The 14,237-nt window shown below is 39.4% G+C and overlaps 2 protein-coding genes across 5 annotated transcripts in view; both read right to left on the bottom strand.

Moving 5' to 3' along the window:
* Positions 1-14,237, bottom strand: part of LOC126606028 (UDP-glycosyltransferase 91C1-like) — a 101,460-nt gene that overhangs the window by 80,194 nt on the left and 7,029 nt on the right. The window contains exon 2 of one of the 4 annotated variants that reach the window (XM_050273492.1): positions 560-791. The exons of 2 other annotated variants lie outside the window; for them this stretch is intronic. In XM_050273492.1, coding sequence (XP_050129449.1) covers positions 560-791 — 232 coding nt within the window. Of the gene's footprint in view, positions 1-559; positions 792-1,777; positions 1,923-14,237 lie in introns of those variants that run through there. One more of the 4 variants, XM_050273531.1, reaches the window with a different exon arrangement.
* LOC126606018 (lycopene epsilon cyclase, chloroplastic) lies at positions 9,380-13,235 on the bottom strand. The gene is made up of 11 exons (XM_050273483.1): positions 12,703-13,235; positions 12,064-12,235; positions 11,821-11,959; positions 11,614-11,724; positions 11,420-11,522; positions 11,165-11,308; positions 10,981-11,088; positions 10,656-10,752; positions 10,446-10,574; positions 9,982-10,114; positions 9,380-9,871 (listed from the first exon to the last, which is right to left on the bottom strand). The coding sequence occupies exons 1-11, from the start codon at positions 12,994-12,996 to the stop codon at positions 9,703-9,705; spliced, it is 1,599 nt and encodes a 532-aa protein (XP_050129440.1). The 5' UTR covers positions 12,997-13,235; the 3' UTR covers positions 9,380-9,702.

The following is a 14,237-nucleotide window of genomic DNA, read 5'->3' as shown; positions in this document are numbered from 1 at the left end:
AGTGATGGTATGTAACTTTAATTTTTTAGCACCTTCCTTGTTAATTTGAGTTGTAAGATATATAATTTTGAATTCAACAAATAAGATATATGGGATAACTGGTACATGAGTTTTGAGGAGGTTTGGTCGTTGTGTTCTTTGAATTCATGTTCTTGTTCTTTGAGGAGGCTGATGTCACTACAGGTTGGACCAACCCCACTTTTTTCTTTTCTTTTCTTTTTGTGTTTTGGTTGATTAAACTGAGTATGGTTAGGGTGAGGGTTTGGTTGCAGAGAAAGCAGACTTGAAGAGAGAGAGAGAGAGAGGAGATATTTTCCAGTATGTCCGGAACAAAATCTAGTACATAAGTATCACAATATAACTAGTTGGAAAATTTCAAATATGTAACAACTTTTATTATAATACTTGATATATTGAGCGGTTTTCTTTTCTTCACTAAAAATTTTCTCATTGACTAGGTGGAATTGGCCAGGTTTCAAGGACCCGAGAAAACTCGTCGAAGCACTGCTTGTTCAACTCTACGTTGCCAAAGATCTCCTTCATGGCCCATGCATTTGACCTTATTGACTCACCTTCTTTCTCCACCATCACTCGCCTAATCAACTCGGCCACCGAGTCACTCGTAAACGATCCGTCTCGCTCGTCCCTTGGTATCTCCAACCCCACCCGCTTATCGTGCATTAGTCTCGCGTTCAACGGTTGGTCTGAATAAGCACCTGAAAACAAAATCAGAACCAGCCCAAACCGTAGTGCCTCAACAACTGAACTCCAACCACAATGAGTTAGGAAACCTCCGACCGATGCATGATCCAGAATCTTAAGTTGTGGGGCCCAACCCCTCCAGACCAAGCCTCGATCCTCCACTCGAGTTTGAAACCCGGGTGGAATGATATCGGCCCCCAACACACCCTCCACCAACGGGCGATTGTTGACCACCCAAATAAAGGGCAACCCGGATTTCTCTATCCCATGTGCCAACTCATGCATCAACTCTTGGCTAGGAGTCACCTCAGTGCCGAATGCGATGTAAACCACCGAGTTCGGTTTCTTATTTTCGAGCCACTCTCTCAACACTTCCCACTTCTCATCCCATCGATCGTCAGCGACGCCATGCTGATGCGGCGCTGAGTCGGGCGGCAGCAGCCCTAGTGGAACAATGGGTTTGCCGTAGATCTTCTTGAGCAGACTCACCGCGTCAGATTCAAACTCGGTGCAGCTCCGCATAGTCACAAAATTACAATCTTGAATCGCACGCGCGGCTCTCTGAAAATCAGAGACCTCGTCCTCCATGCAGTCCCAGTGGCTCACCATCTCATGCAGCTTAAAAGCAACGTTGGAAGGATAGTCGACCCACTCGGGGACGACCGTAAAGTCCTCTGGCCGCCGGAGTTTGTCGCTGAGTAACTCGGACGGAGGACCGAAAAAGGCCAAGGTAGTGGCGTTGGTGACGCTGAAGAATACCGAGTTGACTCCGAGCTGGGTGGCAACTCGGGGAAGCCAGTAGCAAATGACGTCGTGGACGACCCAGTTGACGCCCGAATGTTGGATGAAATGCGTGACTGAAGGCTTGAGCAAGTCGTAGGCTTTTTTGAGGTAAGGTACTTTGTTGATTGGTAGCTCGGAACTCGGCGGATTCCGGTAAGCCGTCGACGGCGGGGAGAGGAAGCTCGATGAAATCGATAAGAGGGGAAAGGGAGGAGGATCGGAAGCGATTGATGTTTTTGGGTGTGGAGATGAAGGAGATTTGGTGACCCTTTTGAGCTAAGAACTTGGAGACCTCCAGAAATGACATTAGGTGGCCGTAGGCTAGCCATGGGAACATGGCTATGTGAAGTTTCTTCTGATCTTTGCTCTCCATGTGTTGGATGAATTGTGTATGAGAGGAGATACTCTCAGGCTTTTGATATCACAAGTTTTACTTAAAAGGGCTGCAGGTAAGGTAGCATTTGGCTAAATTATTGGATTGCTTATGGTGTGAGAGATTGATTAACATCTAAACAATTAATTAATCACTCATGGCGCATGTGATTAATATTTGGTGGTTAGTTTAATGGTAAAAGGAGGTATGAGATTAGTGTTAATATGATTAAACTAAGTATGAGATTAGTGCTTATATGGTCAGGAAAGACTGCAATGCCTCTATGAGTCTTCCTATGTTCCGAAATGATGAACTGTCGTGGCGAAGCTACCAATTGATCATCTTTAAAAATAAAAATACAAATAAAACGTACCGAGCGAAAATTATTTCTAATGCCAGAATTAAAAATGGACTTATCCAAAATACCTCACCAAACCCACTAAATTTTATTTAGTTTTTTAATATCAATTATTGACATACATGATTTGGGGTGCACAATTATTGACATACATGATTTGGGGTGCTTATTGGATAATCTCTTGCATTTTAGGATTTAAGTATCATATCTTGTTCTGACAAATCAAACGATAGTGTGTGTGTGTGTGTATCATCTTATATGTAGTTGAGAGAGAGAGTAGTGAGAGAGAGGGTTAAGGATGGTAGGTGACAGATAGAGAATGAACACATAGAGCTTCTGACATGGATTCATGCAAGAAAAGAACCACGTGTGCTCACTTTCTTCTGTCACCTTCTTTACAAACCTGTAATTCTGTATCCGAATTATATGTATCCGGTCGTACATGTAGCCACGCATGCATGTTGAACTAAATGAAACACGTACCTTCTTCGTCCTATTCTCTTGTAGCTAGGGTTAATTAAGGAAGCTGATTTGTGCAAAACAAAGGGTTAGGAGGGTTAATTTATATAGGGGATCAGAAGCATCGACCCGTCCTTGACTCCTTGGTAAAGATATGTTAAATTTTCTTCCCCTTGAATGCTATTGGAAACCGGCAACCAATCACTTGTCCTGAAATGCAAGAGATTCCAGGCCAACTAGTCGAACCTTCGGTTCTTGCTTACGTCTAACACTTATGTGTTTATGCCAATCTCGGAGACCCTTTTGGCTAAAAAGCCTAAACTAATTTTTTATTTTGTGGTATTTTTTAATACCTCGTCGAATATATCATTAATACGAAAATTAAGGTACGAAAAGGTTAGAACTTACTCCAGAGTAATTTCATGTGCCCTCGTTAAAACTGTTGAGGATAGTGATCCAATACTTAATAAGATGCCACTTGTAATTAGATGAGAAAGGTTGTTATATTAGGTAGTTACAAGATAGCTTAAGAGATAAGGTTTACTGTGTAAAAGAATATAAGTATGTAATGTTCTTAACAGTAAATGGAATGAAATTCTTGAGTATTGAATATCTCTCTCTTTCTTCTTCTCAAAGCTATCTTTGTTCTTCTTCTCTTCATTTCTTCTTCTTCATCATATTACAGTAAGGTTTACATGGTATCATCACCGGAATTGCTAATCGCTCGGTGATCGATCTTGGTTCTATTGCTTCCGCTCTATATCTTTCCTCTCTTTCTGATCCTAATTCTTCTCTTCTTGAGTTCTTTGGTTTTTTTTGTGCTTCTTCAGCAGTGATCGAGCAAGATCTAGTTTCTTGCACACCAGGTGTTTGTTAAAACGTTTCTGAGATATTGAAATTCGAATTGTTCAACAATGGTGACATCTTCTCAGCTCCAAATTGTTTAGTCTCTGATTACGGCTCTTATCTCCACAGTTTCTACTTCTGTGACAGCCAAGCTTAATGAATCAAACTACCTGACTTAGAACTTTCAAGTTCAATTGATGCTCGAAGGTCATGGAATTATGGGGTTTGTTGATGGGTCAATGCCGTGTCCTTCAAGGTTTCTTGCTGCGGCATCCAGTGGTTCAGAGGAGGTCAATTCTTGCATTTCATCCATCCAAGTCGAATCTGAGGATTTCAAGATTTGGAAGATGCACAATCGAGCGCTTATGCAGTTGATCACTGCTACCCTCTCACCACCTGCTATCTCATGTGTTATTGGCAGTACAAGTGCTCAAGATATCTGGAATCACCTAAAAAAGCAATTTTCCACAGTGACTCGTACCAGTATCTTTCAATTGAAATCCGAACTTCAGAATATCAAAAAGGGTAATGATTCCATTTCTTTATATTTGCAACGGATAAAAGAAGCTAGAGATTACTTATCTGCTACGGCTGTGAAGTTTGATGATGATGATATAGTAATCCTCACTCTCAATGGTTTACCTGCTGAGTTCAATACTATTCGGTCTATTATTCGAGGAAGAGAGAATGTAATTTCTCTTAAGGACCTCCGATCTTAACTACTTGCTAAGGAAGTAATGCTTGCATATGTATCTGCTACTCCTTTCATATCTGCTATGGTAGCTAGAGATACTGATATGCAGTTCAATGATAAAGGGTTAAAATTTGGGACTCATTCCAATTCTGGAGATCAATCAAGCGGTTTTTCTGATGGTAATTCATCTGGTTATAACTCCTCTGGTTATAGACCTTTCTATAATAAGAATAAAGGAAAGGCGAAATTCCAGTTTAGTTCAAATTCTAAATTTGCCAATGGCAAACAGTTCTATAACAATTCCACTCGAGGGATTCTTGGTTCTTCTCCACAAGGTCAATATTCTTCATCCAATTCTCAAGTGTCACCATGTCAAATATGTGGTAAATATGGTCACTTTGCTAATACATGTAGATTTTGGAATACTGAATCTCTAATTCCTGAAGGTTGCCAAATCTGTGGAAAAATGAACCATAGTGCTCAGTTTTGCCAGTTTAGGAATTCAAATGGTCCATCTTCTCATCCATCTATGAATGCATATCATGTTAGTGCTTCAGCACCAACTTTGGGACAACAAGTGAGTTCACAGCAAGTATGGCTTACTGATTCAGATGCAACCAACCATATGACTGCTGATCTGAGCAATTTGTCTCTGGCTACACCATATCCATCCACAGAAATGATTCAGACTGCTAATGGTGAAGGTCTGAGTGTGTCTCATGTGGGCTCTATTGTTTTACAAACTTCTGCTCACAACTTAAAGTTGAATTCTGTGCTTTGTGTACCTAAACTCACTCAAAACTTACTCTCAGTTCATAGAATATGCCTTGATAACAACTGTTGGCTAATTTTTTATGCCTTTTGTTTTTGGATTCAGGACAAAGTCACAGGGAGAGTACTGTTCAAAGGCCTCTGCAATAATGGATTGTACCTCATTCCTATTCCTACAAGCCCTGCATCCATCAAACCAATTTTTCCAGCTGCTGCATACCTTGGTCATCAAATTAGCTCCAGCCTATGGCATAGCAGATTAGGTCATCCCTCTAACTCTATAGTCTCTCTTATTCTTAAGAAATCCAACATACATATAGAACCTGATTCTTCTCCAGTGTTGTGTTCTATATGCTTAGAGGGAAAATTTAGTAAATTGCCTTTTGCCTCTGCCTTGTCAAAGTCTAATACACCTTTTGAGATTGTTCATAGTGATGTGTGGGGCCCTGCTCCTTGTCTCTCTATAGAAGGGTTTAAATACTATGTTACCTTCATAGATGAGTGTACACGATACTGTTGGATTTTTCCTATCAATAATAAAGCAGCTGTTTATTCCATCTTTGTTGCCTTTTATCAGTTTGTGTTAAATCAATTTTATGTATCCATTAAAACATTACAAAGTGATGGTGGGGGTGAATGCATAGGAAAACACTTTCAATCTTTTCTGGTTCAAAAGGGAATAACTCATCAAATGTCCTGTCCTCACACACCAGAACAAAATGGTCTGGCTGAAAGGAAGCATAGACACATTATTGAAACTTCAATCACCCTGTTACAACAAGCTAAATTACCTTTTAATTTCTGGTCTTTTGCTTGTCAAACCTCTGTCTACCTAATTAATAGAATGCCAACTCAAACACTTCATCATAAATCACCATTTGAAGTCTTATATGGATCTGTTCCTGAAGTTAACCATTTAAGAACTTTTGGTTGTTCATGTTACCCATTGTTACGACCATTTAACTCCACTAAGTTGCAGCCCCGAACCAGTAAGTGTGTCTTTCTAGGTTATGCTTCCAAATACAAAGGATTTCTCTGTTATGAAGTGTCTAGGAAGAAAGTCTTTATCTCTCGTCATGTTCTATTTGATGAAAGGGAGTTTCCTTACTCATCTTTGGCTAGTACACAACAATTACTAGTGTCTAAACCACCATCTATAACAGTGTCCCTTCCTACTCCAGTTCCTAATTTTCAAAATGTGCTTATATCTCTAGTTTTACATACTCCCACATCATCCCCATCACACTCTAGTCCTCATGAGTCTCCTTTAGTACAACTTTTAACACGACCAGATTCTACACTACCTACTTCCATATCACCAATCCCAGATCCTTCAGTACAACATCATTCACCACAATCCATTACTGCAATTGAACAATCATCATCCTCTACTATCCCTGTGACTCCTGATTTCCAACCAGAGAGACAGCAAATGGTTCTTCCTATTCCTCCATTAAACTTGCATCCAATGCAAACTCGGTCAAAAAATGGAATTTCCAAGAAAATGGCTCTCTTAGCAACAATACATGAGAATGATGGCGTAGATTTATCAATGGTTAAACTTGCCACATACAAATCAGCCTTAAAGAGTGAAGTTTGGTTACATGCAATGAAGGAAAAGTTGTCTGCATTACACTCTCAGGGCACATGGACCTTGGTACCTCTGCCTCCACATAAAAACTTGGTTGGATGTAAATGGGTATTCAAGATTAAGAAGAATGTTGATGGCACTATTGGGAGATATAAGGCTAGGCTAGTTGCTAAAGGTTTTAATAAGGAAGAAGGCATTGATTATGGGGAAACTTTTAGTCCCATAGTTAAACCAACTACTGTGAGACTTGTGTTGGCCTTGGCAGCTAATTTTGGTTGGAAACTCCGGCAATTAAATGTGAAGAATGCATTTCTTCATGGGGTTTTACAGGAGGAGGTTTATATATCTCAACCACCTGGATTTCTTGATTCTTGTCATTCAGATTATGTTTGTAAACTCCATAAGTCTCTGTATGGTCTTAAGCAAGCTCCCCGAGCTTGGAATGAAAAATTCACTAGCTTCCTCCCATCTCTTGGTTTTGATACAACTTATGCAGATTCATCTCTCTTTGTGAAACAAGTTGGTTCTGCAGTTATGATTCTCCTATTATATGTGGATGATGTAATAATTACTGGGAATGCTACTTTTGTTGTTGATGATGTTATTACTGCTTTAACCAAAGAGTTTGAAATCAAGGATTTAGGCTCTCTCCATTACTTTCTGGGGATTCAGATTATTGAACAGGGCAGATGGTTTGCTTCTCTCACAAGCAAAGTATGTTACTGATCTTCTTACAAAAACGGAGATGTTAAAATCTAAATTATGTGCCACTCCTTGTTTACCATATAATAGGTTGCTATTGGATGATGGTCATCCATTCAACAATCCTACACTTTACATAAGCATTGTTGGTGTTTTACAGTATCTCACTTTTACAAGACCGGATATAGCATTTGCAGTCCATCAGGTGTGTCAATTCATGCACAAACCTATGGAATCACACTATATTGCGGTAAAAAGGATCCTCCGATATCTTAAGGGTACTGTCAAGCTTGGGATTAAATATGTGAAAGGTTCTATGGATTTACATGCCTTTTCAAATGCTGATTGGGCTGGTGACCCTAATGACAGGCGATCAACAACAGGTTTTGTGGTCTTTCTTGGTCATAACCCTATCTCTTGGTCTTCTAAGAAGCCGCAAACAGTTTCTCGATCATCCACAGAGGCTGAATACCGAGCCTTATCCACTACTGCAGCTGAACTTGACTAGATTAAACAACTACTTGTGTTTCTCAAAGTTTCAGTTCCTACTCCCACTGTTCTCTTTTGTGATAATATGTCTGCGATAGCATTATCTTGTAATCTAGTGTTGCATCAGCGCACTAAACATATTGAGGTGGATATCCATTTTGTGAGAGAACGAGTTGCTCAAAAGTTACTTCAAGTTCGCTTTGTTATGTCCAGTGACCAGTTTGCTGACATTCTAACCAAGGGACTATTTGCTCCACTATTTCAGACACACTGCAACAACCTCAGGCTCGATTGCTCATCTCCTGAGTTTGAGGGGGGATGTTGAGGATAGTGATCCAATACTTAATAAAATGCCACTTGTCATTAGATGAGAAAGGTTGTTATATTAGGTAGTTACAAGATAGCTTAAGAGATAAGGTTTACTGTGTAAAAGAATATAAGTATGTAATGTTCTTAACAGTAAATGGAATGAAATTCTTGAGTATTGAATATCTCTCGCTTTCTTCTTCTCAAAGCTGTCTTTGTTCTTCTTCTCTTCATTTCTTCTTCTTCATCATATTACAGTAAGGTTTACAAAAACTAGCAAATAATTGTACATGACATGTTAATATGACTCAAATTCCGCAAAAACTCTATATATATGAGTTTTAAATTCGCAGGTTTAACGGGTTGTGTGAATAACAGTTAAATTAACCATTAGTGATCCGTTAGTTAACAAATCATGTTAAAGGATGTTTCAAGTTCAATTAATATACTCCTCACAAGGATAATACTTTTGGCACAAAAGTAGCATCCATAAAACTTGTATGCTTGTGTTATATAAAACAAAGTTAACCTGCACCAGCTGAACCATGGAAATTGTTAGATTCGCATAAATCACTGCAAAAACATAGGTAGATCGATCCACGTCATTCCTTTGTATCATGCTTGAGTGCTCCTTTTAATTGTTAATTACTACTATATTTGATGCTCTTATTTTTAATACAATGTCCCCATATCTTCAAAATCTTAATGTTTGAATGGAGCGAAGTGTCTCGTTCAAGTCCAATATTCTGTTGGTTTGGTGTCTACTAATAATTGGCGATAAGAATAGTATGCGCAACGCACAAATTTTTTTAGAAATCAGCATTTCATCGAAGCTTGGTAGAACTGAGGTTATTTATCAAGTTATATTACATGTCTGTCAATAGATACCAACAATTTTCGAACGAGCATGTTGATTGACAACTTTCAAGGCATCTTAGATTTACAAAAAGTAGAACCCAGCTCTTCCATGAAAGTTTGTGAGCTTCGGGGGTCAGCTGACCCATATGGTCCAAAGGTAAATTCCCCCCTGGAAGCGATATAGTTGTTTATGCCTACTTTAAAACTTATTTCGTTACATCAAACAAGAAATTTCCACTTTGATAAATAAAAGTTGACATCTTTAGTATTATTGATACAGCTTGAGTCGACTCCAAGATCTTATAGATGACATGAGATGTGAAATTTCAACTATTTTTATGCAATTAATTAAAATGAAGATTTTCAAAATCAAACCAAATAATTATTGATATATTGATTCAATATTAATAACATTATCGATCAAATGTTGACGTCTAAATAACATAATTGTTGACATTTCAAATTATTATTTATTATCAAGCTATATATCGAGATCCCGGGTTTTGTGCTTGCCAAACAATCAACACAAAAATTGCTAATTACAAATTACAATAGTGAAATTGGATCCAGACGAACCACCTTTATTTACTACGTTGCTAATCACATCTCGATACATATTGAAACCCCCTTTAGGAACACTTTAGTAATCTAAACGGGAACAAAGGAACACACATTTGTACTATTTACACCAAAAAAAACAAGTGACCTTCAAAAGTAGGCAGTGACCTCATATCTTAGGGTACTCTAAACTGTGTTATTATGCCGGAGGACTAATGGAATGTGAAATAGGTTCTAATCATAGTGGCTCCGGAAGGATCAGAAAGTAGGTGTCTGACGAGGTTCTTTCTCAAGTTATTTGGTGCTAAAACAAACATATACAACGCGAAAAGGATGAGATCAGCCGAGGACAACGTAGAGCCGAGGAAACCCTGCCACATCCTGCAACCGAAGCACAGACATTGATCAATCATTCAAGTTTGTCTAGTTTTTCCAAAGAAACCTGTTCAAGTTTTCTTCGTGAAGCGGAAGATAAAGAAAATTGATCGTACCAGGTGGGTAAGCGGAAGAAAGTGTGAAAGAATATCCTGATGCCCTCGATGTCCTGCTGCAGAATAAGCGCTAGTCCGAAAAGAAAGAATGATCTTTGGCGTTTCCTTTCTTGCGGCCAGAGTGTATTCCATGCTGAAAGCGAAATAGTGTATTGACAGCGAATGATCTTATATAGCAGAAGACACTCGAAACATAGTACGCTAGCTAAGCAGTGATAACAAAGCGAGCATAAAAACACGATACAGATGGATGTTTAAAGAGAGAAACATGTAGATGCAGCTCACTCTGTGCCTCGCAAATTAACGAATAAGTGGAAATGTGGATTGGAGCTTTCAAATATCATGACAGGGAATGTGCCGAAAATGTATATGAGGCTCACAACACATAGTTCTTGCAAGTATTTTAGTAATTTTGGTTTGCACAACACATAAAACTGTTCCAAACATACCAAACCAACGCTTACCTAGCATCGAGATGTTCTCATTACTTATTTGGCGGCTGCGAATGGCCTTATTATGATCTGGCTTCAAAATAGTTGCAATCACAGAAGCGTATTTTGGAGCCTCCGACAAAGACCTTGCAACTGAATATCCTGTTTGATGGTAAAACGTAAGCATCAGTAGATTAAACAATGGCGAACTGATCCGGTGAATTTATTTGGTTTAATCATTACCTGTGGCAGGATGTACCATGCAAGCAGCAGCACCAAATGCTAGGTTCTTTTGCTCTGTATTTGGTAAGGAACCACCAACCGGAATCCAAGACCATTCCTATATAAATTATTGAAAGATTATGCCTTGAATTATGAAGTAAGCAAGACCAAACTCCCGATCAGCTTGATGAGAATGGAGATTAGAAAACTGCGTCAACTTTCAAGATAAATGTGATTGTTGTGCCACTATATGGCAAGGCATGAAGCCTTGTTCGGACATATTTCCAGAACAAAATCTTCGTTCATCTCAGAAGTTGTAAGCAATGTAGTCTGTCATAAGACTTACCTCTTCATAAGTTTTTGTAATACGGATTCCCATTGTCTGTAACCGTGACAAGAGCTTTTTCTTCAATAAATCAAAAGGCATGGCTTCTTTAGAAGCCAAGCAAGTTTCCTGCAAATCCATTTCTCTAAATACTTTGTACACGAATAAGTAATGCAATAAACAAAGTAATGTCCATCGAGCAAACCTCAAAGAACAATCTAGTCGGAGACATGGGCATGACATAAAGAAACGTTGGATATTCTGCTTCTGAAGACCGAACTTTTTGTTTCATGTAGTCTCTATAATCCATGAAAACCATCACTTCGGGATCATATGGGTTACTTTCCACCTGAAATTGTAAGAAAGAGTAGACATAGTAAAAAGTCATCAAACGCGCCGAAAGGAAGTTAAGGAACTAGTCATCCCCGGGTACAGCAAAATTTAGAAACATAATTCCTACCTCAACCTCGATACCATATGCTGTTTGGACAGACACCTTTGGACCACCCACCTCGTACTGCAAAAGCTTCCCCGAAGCAGCTCCTGATGCAACAGTAGCAAGCCTATAATACTAGTTAGATGTTTGAAACAAGGTATGGAAGAAGTAGAACCATCACCAAAAATTTAAACTGAATAAATGCAATTCCATCATACCTGCACGAAACAACAATATTGTGGCCACAGGATACAAGGCTAATCCCATTGCTAGCTTCAACAATACTTTCCACCCTTGAATCGAGGTACGAAACACCTGACTCCACACACCTAATAAAAATTAATACGAATTATGCATCTTCAAAGAATTACAATGCCTGCAAGCGTAAAACGAGTAGACATGTAGTAGAATAGGGTTGTATTTACTTTCTCAAGAGCTCCTCATGTAGCATGTCTCGACAAACACGACCATACGCACGATCAATCATAATGGGGTCCGAATCACCGTCAAGATACACTATGGTGTTCTGCCAAACATGCTCAATACACCCTTCTAGTCCAAGATCTGGACATGTAAAAATAGAAGCGAATATCGAATGTGAGCAGAGTTTTGAGTCCTTTGAATTGGGTAGTTCACAAATAACGCAGCGAACAAGATATGGTAGATACCTTTGAATTCATCCTCCCAAACACCATAGTTGTTTGTGAAAGGGAGATCAGGGCCAATAAGCCCAACTTTTAATCCCAACTTGGCTGATTCTGCAGCCAGAGCAAGACCTGCCGGACCACAACCAATCACCACCAAATCCAGAACACTATCTCCTACTGGTATTGGCAGTAGCTGCAAATTAATCCATAAGCAGCATCACAAAATTGGGCTTGGGGTTTCCGGATTTAAAGTTTCCTCCAACATTCATGCCCCAATACAAACGGAAAATATGCGGAAACAGAACCAGTTATAAACTTTTAATCAAAAATAAAACTGGACAGACACCAATCTGACTTTTGCTTGCAAGCGCTTATTCTAACAGGTGTTTTTATTATAAACATATAGAATTTTTATTCAAAATTCAAGTGTTTTACCTGGAAGTGCTTCGTGCAGACAACTCAAAAGTGCTTTTACGTTTTTCTACCAAACATAGTCAAAAGAATACTTTTGTCCGAAGTAATCCACAATAATCTATGTACCATATAAACTACGATGTAGTGTCATTAAAATTCGTAACCGAGTCTATTCGCGCATATTTTTCAAAATATGAATACAAATAAAAACCATGGAAGGAGAGAGACTGTGTGTGAGTTAAAAACCTTTTCAGCGAGCTTGGACTGCTTCTCCATGACCTTTTTCTGCTGCATTTGAACTAAGAGCAGTTCCGGCCCGCCGCCCTTCATGAAATCCTCCTCGTCCGCAAACCCTTCCTTCACCGCCACCCCAACACCGCCCCCTTCGCCTCCTGCACTCGCTCTCACTCGCAGCAGAGAAACCTTGTTGCACAAACCATACCGGAAAAAAGGACCTTCCTTTCCACCCGCCAGTCCTCCTCTTCTCCTCGCCCTCCAGGTCGGGCAAAACGACGCCGTCATTGCTGCAACGCAGTCCATACCGGCTTATATCTCCTACGCGCCTCAGAACTTTCAGGACTCACAACCTGGCATTCATACTGGTTTTTTCCGAAAAAGTTGGAGTCTTTGGGGGACAGAGCAAAAGGGTATTTTGGGGACGTGGATTTTGTGAGCTGAAGTGCCGGAAAACCCACCGGAGACGGAGAGTTTCTGAGAGAGCTGCTGTCACTGCTAAAGCTCAGACTCTGACCGCTTGGAGATAGGGAAGGGGAGTTAATGGTTGGCGTTTTATTTGCTCGTTGCAAAGAAAGTCATCCGAATTTGCCACGTGGATAAACATCATTGGCTGAAACTTCAACTAGGCGTGCCTTATCAATACGGATTGTGTTCCCTTATCAGCTGCCGTTTTGTAAACTTGGAGTGTGTCTGAATTTGCGTGGGTGTGCGTGGGAGTTACATTGCTCATGTAAGATGAGTGATTTCCCTAATCCCCCTACCTACCAACTAATTCATATATTATGCATTGAAGACGGAAAAGTCATGTATAAAATGTTGAAATTTTTGTCTGTCCATCGTTTAAAAGATTTTCGTGTTAAAATATCTCATGTTTATATCGTACCATATCACGCTATTCAGTAACAAGTTTATGATCTTAACATTCAGAATATTTAATAGAGAAGTTTTAAGAAAATTTCAGACGAAAATAACATTGACTGTTGAGAGGTGGGTGTTTGAATATGACGGCTCGAGGGGCAGCACAACAAGAAGTGGTGGTGGAGCAAAGAGTTAGCGGGGTTTAGGGTAGGGGTTGAAGGGTTATAATTTGGAGCTTGAATTTCAGAATTTTGATTTGGAAAGGTAGCGGGTGTAGGGTTTGTTTAGCAGCAAAGAAGAATTTTTTTAAATTGCCAAACTCAAAATGTTGTCATTTTGGTCATGTCATTGAAAAAAATAATAAAAATTTGATCTTCTTCTCCAATGAACAAGAGATTTTTCAATGTGACCGGTACGAGGGGTACAAGGGGTGGTACACCACGTGTCACTAAATAGATGGTGGGATATATGTACTAAAAAGTTAATAACTTAAAAAATAAAATTTTCCACCATTTCTATTAAAACACATGGTGTACCACTTATGTTTCCGTCACAACTAAAAATTTCTCCCAATGAACAAAGGAGGCACTACCGCAGCCGAAAAACCTAGATCTTTCGCAGGCTTCCCATAGGTCCTTCACATGCGTTCCGTTTGGTCTCCTGAGAGTCCCAAGTCCATATATAGA

This window comes from Malus sylvestris, chromosome 2 (assembly GCF_916048215.2).
Source record: "Malus sylvestris chromosome 2, drMalSylv7.2, whole genome shotgun sequence".
Classification (NCBI taxonomy): Eukaryota; Viridiplantae; Streptophyta; class Magnoliopsida; order Rosales; family Rosaceae; genus Malus; species Malus sylvestris.
The sequence above is the reverse complement of the archived record's forward strand: the minus strand, read 5'-3'. Positions and strand labels throughout refer to the sequence as shown.

What these genes read in the sequence shown, in the direction of transcription:
- LOC126606018 (XM_050273483.1), bottom strand. Translation starts at nt 12,996, where the DNA reads ATGGACTGCGTTGCAGCAATGACGGCGTCGTTTTGCCCGACCTGGAGG. An exon ending in TTGGGAGGATGAATTCAAAG is followed by an intron (nt 11,960 to 12,063) that starts GTATCTACCATA and finishes TTACATGTCCAG; the next exon opens with ATCTTGGACTAGAAGGGTGT. An exon ending in TTACAAAAACTTATGAAGAG is followed by an intron (nt 10,753 to 10,980) that starts GTAAGTCTTATG and finishes TAATTTATATAG; the next exon opens with GAATGGTCTTGGATTCCGGT.